General features: G+C 40.7%; 1 protein-coding gene across 1 annotated transcript in view; it reads left to right on the top strand.

Moving 5' to 3' along the window:
* LOC132403954 (cilia- and flagella-associated protein 54-like) overlaps window positions 1-12,445 on the top strand; it is a 460,583-nt gene that overhangs the window by 390,243 nt on the left and 57,895 nt on the right. Inside the window, exons 61-62 of the mRNA XM_059987831.1 lie at window positions 4,028-4,129; window positions 8,699-8,840. Of these exons, the coding sequence (XP_059843814.1) occupies window positions 4,028-4,129; window positions 8,699-8,840 (244 nt within the window). The remainder of the gene's footprint in view (window positions 1-4,027; window positions 4,130-8,698; window positions 8,841-12,445) is intronic.

A 12,445-nucleotide genomic window follows, 5' to 3' on the forward strand; every position in this document is an offset into this window, starting at 1 on the left:
TAGCAGATATTACATAACTCATGTTTGAAAGAAGACACTGGCTGAGATTTTTGACTGCGAGATGTTGATGATGAATTATGCAATGGATTACAAACAGACTTGGAATTTCTTTTTTCTATAAATTACCACTAAACCAGCATGGTGAACTGTCGTATGTAGTTCTCCATTTGTTGCACAAGAAATCATGTTCCTAATCAGAATATGTTTATCCTCAATATACATTTTGAACTCATTGTAGATTGATTCTCCGTGATTTTTGTTTTTAACTTTTTACCAAAGAGAATCTTTTCATAATCTTTTCAATTTTTGATAAACCATTGGCATTAGCAATGCCTTGTTGTCTCACACAGTTGACTCATCCAGTTGTATCCCAAATTCTGTTTTTTATGGCGCTGTGCATAGGTGATACTCAATGTCTTCACACATTTTGTCAATATGATGAGCTACAGGGTTATTACTAAGGGGAATTGGTATCCATTTTGAGAACAGTGGTGAACACTTCTGATACAACAGGCATTATTAATCTTTCACCAGTTGTATGAGATTTTCCACACTTTGCTATCATCTTGGAAATGTTACAAGAGGCAATGAGACCACTATCAAGGAAATTTTTAGCTTTCCTGGCAAATGACTTAATTGTACAATGTTTTTCAAATGGTTCTTTCATCTTCTGGAACTGAGTAAAAACATAAGTAACTGTTGGGCACCATGGTCGCTAATTTATGCATTGCCAATAATGCCTGTTTGGTTGGTAAGTTTGGATGAGATTGCCAAGTTTCAGAGGTGTTGTGACAACAGGTGCTCACCGCCTGCAGAGCTATGGTTCTTCCTGTGTTCCTGTGCCTCTTTTTTTGGGATGTGCCTGCTCTACCAACAGTCAGTCAGGAATCGTTCCTCAGGTTAGGGTGTCGCTTATCCCCCCCCAGGAATCTTAAACACCCCCCAACAACTATTTTTCCTAGCATCCCTTTAGGACATGTAACCACCCCTTGGGAGGGGGTGGTTCCACCCCCATTGGGAATCACTGGTCTAGGTAGATAGAAATATAAGGATGTTTCTTATGATGGCGGTGTCTTGGGGAGGGGAGAGCCATTTTGAATGAAGCTGAGGAGGAATTTCTTTAACCAGAGAGTGGTGAACCTGTGGAAGCCAAGTCATTAGAATTTAAGGCAAAGGTTGATAGGTTCTTGATTAGTCAGGGTGTGAAATGTTTTGAGGAGAAGGCAGGAGAATGGGGTTGAGAAGGAAATGGATCAGCCATGATGAAATGGAAGAGCAGACTTGATGAACTAAGTGGCCTAATTCTGCTTTTATGTCTTAAGGTCTTAAAAGAGAGGGCATATAATATTGCAAAAATTAGTGGGTAGTTAGAGGATTGGGAAACTTTTTAAAGCCAACAGAAACAACTAAAAATGCCATAAGGCGAGAAAAGATTAAATATGAAAGTAAGCTAGCCAATAATTTAAAAGGGGATACAAAAGTTTTTAAAAAATATATATAAAGAGTAAGAGAGAGGTAAAGGTGGATATCAGCCTATTAGAAAATGAAACTGCAGAAGTAGTAATGGTGGGGGGAGGGGAACAAAGAAATGGCAAATAAAATTTTGTGTCAGGCTTTACTGTGGAAGACACTAGATGTATGCCAGAAGTTCAAGAGTGCCTCTGGAAGAAGTGAATGTAGTTGCTATTACTATGAAGAAGGTGCTTGGGAAGCTGAAAGGTTTGAAGGTAGGTGTCCCCTGGACCAGATGGACCACACATCAGGGTCTGAAAGGTGTAGCCGAAGACTTTGTGGAGGTATTGGTAGTGATCTTTCAAGAATCATTACATTCTGGAATGGTTGCAGAGAATTAGAAAATTGCAGACGTTAAACCCTGTTTAAGAAGGGAGGGAGACAGAATAAAATAAATTATAGGCCAGGCAGCCTGACTTCTGTGATAAAATATTGAAATCCATTATTAAGCATGAATTTTTAAGGAATTTGGAGGCATATGATAAAATAGGCCAAAGTCAGCATGGTTTCCTTAAGGGGAAATCTTGCCTGATAATCTGTTGGAAAATTACAGGCAACATAGACAAGGGAGAGTCAGTAGATGTTGTTTACCTGGATTTTCAGAAGGCCTTTGACAAGGTACCACACTAGTTATGTTTCACAGAGGTCAGCATTGGGACCCTTGTTTTCACATTATATGTCAATGATTTGGATGACGGAATTGATGTCTTTGTGGGTAAGTTTGCAGATGATACAATGGTAAGTGGAGCAGCAGGCAGTGTTGAAGAAGCAGGGAGACTATAGAAGGACTTAGACAGATTGGGAGAATAGACAAAGAAGTGGAAAATGGAATTTAGTGTAGGGAAGATTATGCACTTGGGTAGAAGGAAGAAGGCTTAGACAATTTTTTAAATGGGGAGAAAATTCAAAAATCAGAGGTACAAGGGGACTTGGGAGTCCTTGTGCAGGACTGCAGTCAGTGGTAAAGAAAGAAAATGCAATGATAACATTGCATTTGTGAGGATTAGAATATAAAAGCAAAGTTGAAATGCTAAAACTTTATAAGGCATTGGTCAGATTGCACTTGGAGTATTGTGAGCATTTTTGTGCCCCTAATCTAAGAAATGATATGCTGACATTGAAGGGGGTCCAGAGCAGATTCACAAGATTGATTCCGGGCCTGAAAGAGTTAACATATTATTTACTTTTTATGGCTTTGGCCCTGTATTTGCTGGAGTTTAGAAGAATTAGGGGAGATCTCATTGAAATATATTGAACATAGAAAGGCCTATTTAAAGTGGGTATGCAGAGGGTGTTTTCTGAGGTAGGGGAATCTAGCACCACAGTGCACAGCCTTAGAATAGAGGGACGTCCATTTAGAACAGAGATGAGGAAGAATTTCTTTAGCTGGAAGGTGGTAAATCTGTGAAATTCATTGACACATCTATGGAGGCCAGTCATTGGGTATATTTAATGCAGAGGTTGATATCTTCTTGATTAGTCAGGGCATCAAAGATTATGAGGAGAAGACAGAGAATGGAGTTGAGAGGGATAATAAATTGACCATGATGGAATGGTCAAGCAGTCTTGATAGGCTGAATGGCCTCATTCTGCTCCTATATCTTTAGTCTTGTAATCTGGTTACGTTTCTGTATAAAGTTGCGTTGTCATCCTGTTGTGTTCTATGAAATGACTAGCAACCATGTGGAGGCTGAGGACTCACCTGATAGAAATTTATAAAATTATGTGAGGCACTGATTGAGTAAATAGTCTTTTTCCCAGGGTGAAGTGTCAAATACTAGAGGGGATAAGTTTAGGGTGAGAGAGGGGAAGCTTAAGTAAGATTTGCGAGACAAGTTGTGAGTACAGACATGTTCCTGACATTTTTGTTTCTGTGTATCTATTGGCCTCTGTTAAACACTCATCCACCTGAAAAATGAATCCTGTTTCTCCCTCCACAAGCATACAATACTGAGTATTTCTAGCATCTTTTCTTTACATTTCAGATTCCTAGTATCTGCAGTTCTTTGTGTATTATTAATGGACAATTAACGCAGGTTTATTTCAATGAAATTGCATGGTTCCTGGAAGTATTTTTTTATGTAATTAATATTTCAGTAATATTTGAATAATGTAAATATATTGTTTAGTTAAGCCTTCTTTGTTTAAATAATTCATTTTGGGTTACATGTTGTAACATCTGCATGGCATACGTCATCCCACTACTATATCATAACTCAAAGTAAAAGCAAACTAAGACATGCATTCTCAGCTCCGTGATTTTGCTGTCAATTGGTTTTATAGTTTGGAGTTACAAAATAAACAATTTCCAATGAATGTATATTAATGCAAAAAAGATTGGGAATAGCATCCATTGAACACCAAGTTATTGCACAAGATTGATGCATAAGAACTTTATATTACAGCAAAATGGTGTTGGTACTCAACCTAGTTCTATTTTAGTTCATGCACAAATTAATTTCTGGACTACAAAGTTTGAGACTTAAGCATTAAATCTTTGTTTTTCTTTAACAAGATAACTGGCCAAGGAAGATTGAAAGAAATATTACAGGTTATTTTAAAACAGCCCTCAAAATGTAAAATCCTGGCATGGGTTGCAATCAGAGCTGCAAATCAGGTTGGTATTAATATTCCTTACAGTATTTTATTCTTTTGCATAGTGTATTATACAGACAGCCATTGGATGACAAATGAAATGTGGTCTAACACAGAATGATAATACTGGGGGTTACTTTCTAATAGGATAGATATGTTTGGTACATGTGCAGAAAAGCTGGAAAATTGGAAATCATGAAGAAACCTGAGGTGAAGGAAATGAACAGTGGGCATAAATTATAGTCAGGCATTTAACAGAATGGAATTGAAACAAGTACTTTTTAGCTAAAGTAACAAAACATGTAGAGGAATAGATAATGCTATACATGGCATTAATTTACAATCAGCAATTCTAAAAGTTGTAATTTGAAGTCTATTCACAGTAAATTTAAATAATACAGACATAGAACATAGAAATCTACAGCACATTACAGGCTCTTCAGCTCATAACGTTGTGCTGACCATGTGACCTACTCCAGAAGCTGCCTAGAATTTCCCTACCACATTGCCCTCTATTTTTCTAAGCTCCATTTACCTATCTAAGAGTCTCTTAAAAGACCCTATTGTATCCGCCTCTATCACCATCACTGTCTGTGTATTGCCATACACCCACCACTCTCTGTGTGAAAAACTTACCTCTGACATCCCCCCATACCTGCTTCCAGACACCTTAAAACTATGCCCCCCTCATGTTAGCTGTTTCAGCTCTAGGAAAAAGCATCTTGCTATCCACATGAAGAATGCCATCTATCATCTTATACACCCCTATCAGTCACCTCTCATCTTCCATTGCTCGAAGGAGAAAAGACCAAGTTCACTTAACCTATTCTCATAAGTCATGTTCTCCTATCCAAGCAACATCCTCGTAAGTCTCCTCTGCACTCTCTCTATATTATCCACATCCTTCCTGTAGTGAGAACTGACAGAACTGACCTACCAAAATGAACCACTTCACTCTTATCTGGGTTGAACTCCATTTGCCACTTCTCAGCTCAGTTTTTTATCCTATCAATGTCCCGCTGTAACCTCTGATAACCCTTCAGACTGTCCACAGCATTCCCAACATTTGTGTCATCAGCAAACTTACTAACCCACCCTTCTACTTCCTTAGCTAGGTCATTTATAAAAATCACAAAGAACAGATCTCCTGTTCCCAGAAAAAGTCCCAGAACAGATCTCCATGAAACACCACTGGTCACCATCCTCCATGCAGAATATGAACTATCAACAGCCACCCTTTGCCTTCTGTGGGCAAGCCAATTCTGGATCTACAAAGCCAGATCTCTTTGGACCCATGTCTCCTTACTTTCTGAATGAGCCTTGCATGGGAAACCTTATCAAATGCCTTACTGAAATCCATATACATTTAATCCACTGCTCTACCTTCATCAATGTGTTTTGTTACATACTCAAAGAATTCAATCAGGCTCGTAAGGCATGACCTGCCCTCGACAAAGTCATGCTGACTATCCTTAATTAGGTTATGTCTCTCCAAACGCTCATAAATCCTGCCTCTCAGGATCTTATCTAACAACTTGTCCACCACTGAAGTAAGAGTCATTGGTCTATAATTTCCTGGGTTACTGATGCACCATCAATAACTCTTGGAGACGTGAGGTGAGATATAGACTTTTATTGGCTGGAAGAAAGAACAAGCAGCAATTGACCACCACACTGCATCCTGGAGACTGAGGCTGGGGTCCAATCGCCTTTATACCGGGGTCCGTGGGAGGAGCCACAGGAGCAGTCAGCGGGGTGAGGGGGGGCGTGTCCAGACAGGTATATGTAGTTCACCACAGTTAGCTCTACTCCCTTTCTTGAACAAGGGAACAACATTTGCAACCTTCCAATCCTCTGGTACTTCTCCCATCCCTATTGGTGACACAAAGATCATTGTCAGAAGCTCAGCAATCTCCTCACTTCCTGCAGTAGTCTGGAGTATATCTCGTCTGGACCTGGTGACTTATCTAACAATGCTTTTCAAAAGCTCCAGCACATCCTCTTTCTTAATGTCTATATGCCCAAGCATTTGAAATAAGCAGCTAGTCAAAGACCTTATATCTGTAGAGCTGCTTTGGGAGCAGACTAGTAATCCAGAGGTCATTAATGATAATCCTATCATCACAGTTTAAATCTAGAATTTGTACAATATTCTAATAATGATAACCACTAAAACTGCTAGTGTAACAACCATCTTCTTCACTCATGGCCTTTGGATAAAGTGGGGATGGAGAGGTGGAGGAGATTACAATCCATCAACTGTTTATTCATTTCCTTAGATGCTACCTGATCTGCTGAGTTCTCCCAGCATTTTGCATGTGTTGCTTTGGATTTTCAGCACCTGCAGAAATTTTCATGTTTATAATCTTTAACTAGTCTGTCCTAAATGTGATTCCAAACCAAACCCTTGTGGTTGAGTTCCAACTGGCCTATCAGCACTATGTTTGAATAGAAATGGACTACTGCTCCCCACAGTCTTCTCAAGGGCAGATGGGGATAAATAATAAATGCTGGCCTTCTGAGTGATGTTGAAATTGTGGAAAATGAATATTTTTTTAAAAAATTGATCTAGTAATCAAGAAGACAATGTAACAATTAGAATAAGAGAATAGGAGTAGATGATCTATGAGATGTGGAATTTCATGCAGATGAGGACTCCAGCAGCTGGAGGTCTTTGACATATATGGCATTTTTTATTGCATTTGAGACTTGCATGTTTGTATAAGCATGCCTAAATTCCCAGACTTTGGAGTCACAGGGTTGTACAAAACAGCAACAGGCTTTTAGTCCAACTCATCCATGCCAATTGTGATGCCAGTCCATACTAATCCCATTTGTCTGTATTTGGCCCATATCCCTCTACTCCCTTTCTATCTAGATGTCTTTTACCACCTTCTTTGACACCTTCTTCTATGTAATCACCATCCTTTGTGTGGAAAAAAAAACCCTCAGATCCCCCATGATCTGCCCTCTCACCTTAAACCAGTTTTAGACTGCCCTCCTGGGAAAGAGCCTAACACTTCTGAACTCAGCAGGAATTTATAGATCGCGTTCAGATTACCCCTCAGCCTCCCACATTTCAGTGAGAATAAACCCTGACTGCAATTACCCCTCCTTATAACTGCAGCTTTTCATTCCAGACAAAATGCTGATGAATCTCTTCCATACTCTCTCTATTGCTGCCACCACCTTCCTATAGTGTAGTGACCAGAACTGTACACAATACTCTGTGTGGGGTTTAACAGATGTTTATTACAACTATAACATGAAGGCTCAACTCATGTGCCTCTGAATACTAATAGGAAATATTCATTTCAGATCCAGTTCATGTCCCCTGGCTCTCCACACATAGATTTCTATATTACTCTGAGTTAACCTTTTGCTTCTGATAAACTTATGAAATGGTTCAGGTTGCTCCTTAATCCTGCTCACCAGGTATTTCTCTTTGTTTTGCCCTCCTAACTTCTTTCCTAAATTCTCTCCTACTTCCCCTATAAACCAAATATAAAATAATAGATGCCTATACTGGCATAAGCTTCCTCCTTATGATAAAACATTCAGTTTCCTCTTTTATTTGAACAGGTAATCTCAATGAAAAATTGAGGCTGTTTAACAGAAGTTCCTGCTTATCCACCCTCTCAGCTATCTCCCCTTTTGCTCTCCCCTACCAATGTCCTTGTATGGAGAAACCTACAAAAAGTAGTGGATTTTGAGTACATTACAGGAAAGCAACATCCATCATCCAGGACCACCACCATCCAGGACATGCCCTCTTTTTGCTGCTATCATCAGGGGGAAGGTACAGAGCCACAGGACCTGCACTGCTAGGTTCAGGAAAATCAGGCTCAAACATCCCTCAAACATCAGGCTCTTGAACCAGAGGGCATAACTTCACTCACTCATCACTAAACTCTTCCCACAGCCTAAAGACTCACTTTCAATGACTCTTCATTTTCAATGACTCTTGATTTTGATATTTATAGCTAGCTTATTCATTATTATTATTTCATTTTCCCTCTTTCTTTTGTATTTATTCAATTTGTTGTTCTTTTTTGAACATTGGTTGTTATCTTGTTGGGTGTGGCCTTTCATTGATTCTATTATGATTATTGTACTTACTGTGATTGCCCTCAAGAAAATGAATCTCTGGGTTGTATATGGTGACATATATGTATTTCAATAATAAATTTACTTTGAACATTGAACTTAGCATCTGCTTCTGTTGCCAACTCCACTCCTCTCCCTTTCCTTCCTCAGTCTACCACTCAACTCCTGGACCTATCTTACCCCTTCTCTTCTCTTTATATTGGCAATCTTCCCACTTCCCTGTTAATCCTGATGCAGGTTTCAACTTGAATATTGACAATTCCTTTCCTCACTGAGTTCCTCCAGCAGATTGGTTGGTTCTCCAGTTTCCAGTATCTGCAGTCTTTTGTATTTAGTTTGCTGAAAGTAAAATAATTTATTTAGAAATAACACAATTTAATTCTCAAGAGAGGATAAGGTGAACAGTATTTTAACTTGGGAAAGTTTTATCAATCTGTAAATTAACAAACTCTGTTCTTCTCCACAAATATCATTTATTGTATAGACCAACTGTATCCTGCACAGTTCCCAGAAACTAATAAGGGACCATTCAGTTAGCGAAGAAGACATGGTAAATATTGTCCAAAATGAATTGCATGAGTTTATACTTCTGGATATTTTAGCATCACATCAAGATTACCAAACTGGTGAGAATTTCCATCTGCTCTCTGTCTGAATGTAATTGCAATGCAGATACAGTCTGATCTGTTTTGCTGTGTATTATATTACTATCATGCTTCACATAATAGGAAAGTCAGTACCTTTTTTTCAAAATGGATTAATACATTTTCAAACAGTCTATGAATGCCATTCATACAATCTATGAATGCTATTATCTTTCTTTGACAAAGGCAGATAAGTACAATGCTGCTGAAAATGTGTAAGTTGTTTGAACACATTGGCTCATATGTGTTTTCTGTCACTTCGAGTGGAGAATCCCAGAAGTTATGTGAAAATAGATAGCTCCAAAAGAGTTTCCTTGCTTTGTTGAGCAAACATGAAGAGAACTGCAGATGTTGGAAATTCAAGGAACACACACAAAATGCTTGTGGAATGCAGCAGGCCAGGCAGCAACTATAGGAAGAAGCACTGTTGTTGTTTCGGGCCTAGACCCTTCGTCAGGACTAACTGAAAGAAGAGATAGTAAGAGATTTGAAAGTAGGAGGGGGAGGGGAAAATGCAAAATGATAGAAGACCGGAGGGTGTGGGGTGAAGCTGAGAGCCGGAAAGGTGATTGGCAAAAGGGATACAGAGCTGGAGAAGAGAACGGATCATGGACGGGAGGCCTAGGGAGAAAGAAAGGGGGAGGGGAGCGCCAGAGGGAGATGGAGAACAGGCAGAGTGATGGGCAGAGAGAGAAAAAAAGGAAGGGGGGAAAAACTAAATAAATCAGGGATGGAGTAAGAAGGGGAGGAGGGGCATTGACGGAAGTTAGAGAAGTCAATGTTCATTCCATGTAAGAACTAATTCCGCTAGACGGAGGAGAGTGGTGGTAGAGGGGAATTGGTTAGGTCTGGAATCCAAAAAGAAGTGAAGAGCTTTGAGACCATCCAGGTGGGGGATGGAGGTATATAATTGATGCACCATCAATAACTCACTCTGAGACGTAAAGGCGAGATATCGGCTTTTATTGACTGGAAGAAGCAGTGGTTGACCACCATACTACATCCTGGAGACAGAGAGGCCGGGCTCAGACCTCAATCGCCTTTATACAGGGGTCTGTGGGAGGAGCCACAGGAGCAGTCAGCAGGGGGTGTGTCCAGACAGGTATATGTAGTTCACAACAATAGGGACTGGACGTCCATGGTGAAAATAAGGCAGTGGGGGGCCAGGGAACTTAAAATCATTGAAAAAATTCAAAGCATGAGAAGTGTCACGAACGTAGGTGGGAAGAGATTGAACAGGGGGGATAAGACAGTGTCAAGGTGTGCAGAAATGAGTTCGGTGGGGCAAGAGCAAGCTGAGACAGTAGGTCTACCTGGACAGGCAGGTTTGTGGATCTTGGGTAGGAGGTAGGAATGGGAAGTGCAGGGTGTGGGAACTATGAGGTTGGTGGCAGTGGATGGGAGATCCCCAGAGCTGATAAGGTTGGTGATGGTATAGGAGACAGTGGCCTGGTGCTCCTTAGTGGGGTCATGATCAAGGGGTAAATAAGAGGAGGTTTTTGTGTGTGTTCCTTGCTTTGTTGACTGTGTTTCCTCAAGACATATGCCAATCACCTCTAACCTGGCAACTCAATATGTTGTACTTACAGTCATCAATCCTGAAAGACTATGTTAGGGATCTGGAGCTGTGGCTCAATGTCCTACAGCATATTAGGGAGAGTGAACAGGAGATAGAGAGGAGCTACAGGGAGTTAGTCACTCCAAGGTTGCAGGAGTTAGATAAGTGGGTGATGGGGAAGCAAGGGAAAGAGGACAGAGGATGACCAGAGCGATCAGGTCTCTGGCACTGAGCCTGATTTTGTGGTGCAGAAGGCAAAGAGGAAAATGAGGAATATGGTAGTCATAGGGGATTCCATAGTGAGGGGAACAGACTTGAGGTTCTGTCAGCCTAATAGAGATACCCACATGGTGTGTTGCCTCCCAAGTGCCAGGGTATGGGATGTCTTGGATCGGGTGCAGAGTATTCTGCAGGGTGAGGGTGAACAGCCAGAAGTTGATACCAATTGATACACGTTGGTACCAATGACAAAGATAGCAAAAGGGAGGAGATCCTGAAGAAAGAATTCAAGGAGTTGGGTTGTAAACTGAAATGCAGGAGTTCTAGGGTAGTAATCTCAGGATTGCTGCCTGTGCCATGTGCAAGAATAGCATGATCAGACATATTAATGTGTGGCTGAGAGACTGATGTAAGGGGCAGGGCTTCAGATTCCTGGATCATTGGGGCCTCTTCTGGGGGAGGCACAACCTGTACAAAAAGGACGGATTACACCTGAACCCAAAGGGATCAATACCCTAGCAGGCACATTTAATAGAGCTGTTAGGGAAGGTTTAAATTAATTTGGCAGGGGGATGGGAACCAGAGTGATAGGGGTGAGGAAGGGGAAAACAGAAATAAATCAAAGATAGTGTGCAACAGAGATTATAGAAAGAACAGGCAGGAGATGAAGCTTAATCACAGCCAGTGACATGAGTTACAGGTCAATAGAGGTGTGGTGCAGTTAAAACAGAAAGCAACAAATACTGGACTGAGAGTGTTACATTTGAATGTACATAGCATAAGGAATAAAATGGACGATCTTGAAATTCAGCTATAGATTGGCAAGTATGACATTGTGGCCATCTCTGAAACTTGGTTAAAGGTTGGCTGCCATTGGGAGCTGAACATCCAAGGATGTTCAAGCTGAACATCCAAGGATGTGGTATATCAGGAAGATAGGTTGGTAAGCAAAGTGTGGCTCTGTGTATAAGAAATAATATTAAATCATCAGAAAAGGATGATATAGGATTGGAAGGTGTAGAGTCTCTATGGGTTGAGTTAAGAAACGGCAAGGGTAAAAGGACCCAAAAGGCAGCTGTATACAGGACTCCAAACAGCAGCCAGGATGTGGATTGCAAATAGCAGGAGATAGAAAAGGTGTGTCAGAAAGGCAATATCATGATAATTATTGGGGATTTTAACATGAAAGTGGATTGGGAAAACCAGGTCAGTACTGGACTGATGCACCATCAATAACTCTCAGAGACGGGAGGCGAATGATAGGCTTTTATTAGTAGCAAAACGGAGCACAGCATCTCGGAGACTGAGGGGGGAGCAGTGACTCCAATTGCCTTTATACAGGGGTCTGTGGGAGGAGCCACAGGAGCAGTCAGCAGAGGGGCGTGCCCAGACAGGTATACATAGTTTACCACATGGACCTTAAGAGAGAGAATTTGTAGAATGTCGAAGGGTTGGCTTTTTAGAACAGCTTGTTGTTGAGTCCACTAGGGGATCAGCTGTGCTGGATAGGGTGTTGTGCAATGATCCGGAGGTAATAAGAGAGCTTAAGGTTAAGGAATCCTTAGGGAACAGTAATCACAATATGATTGAGTTCACATTGAACTTTGAGAAGAAAAAAGTAAAATCCAATGTGTCAGTATTTCAGTGGAATAAAGGAAAATGCAATGGCATGACTGGAAAGGGACATTTGCAGGAGGGACAGCAGAGCAGCAACGGCTGGAGTTTCTGCGAAAATGAGGGAAGTGCAAGACAGATATATTCCGAATATTCCGATATATTCCGAATAAGAAGAAATTTTTGAATGGAAAAG

This window comes from Hypanus sabinus, chromosome 13, assembly GCF_030144855.1.
Source record: "Hypanus sabinus isolate sHypSab1 chromosome 13, sHypSab1.hap1, whole genome shotgun sequence".
Lineage (NCBI taxonomy): Eukaryota > Metazoa > Chordata > Chondrichthyes > Myliobatiformes > Dasyatidae > Hypanus > Hypanus sabinus.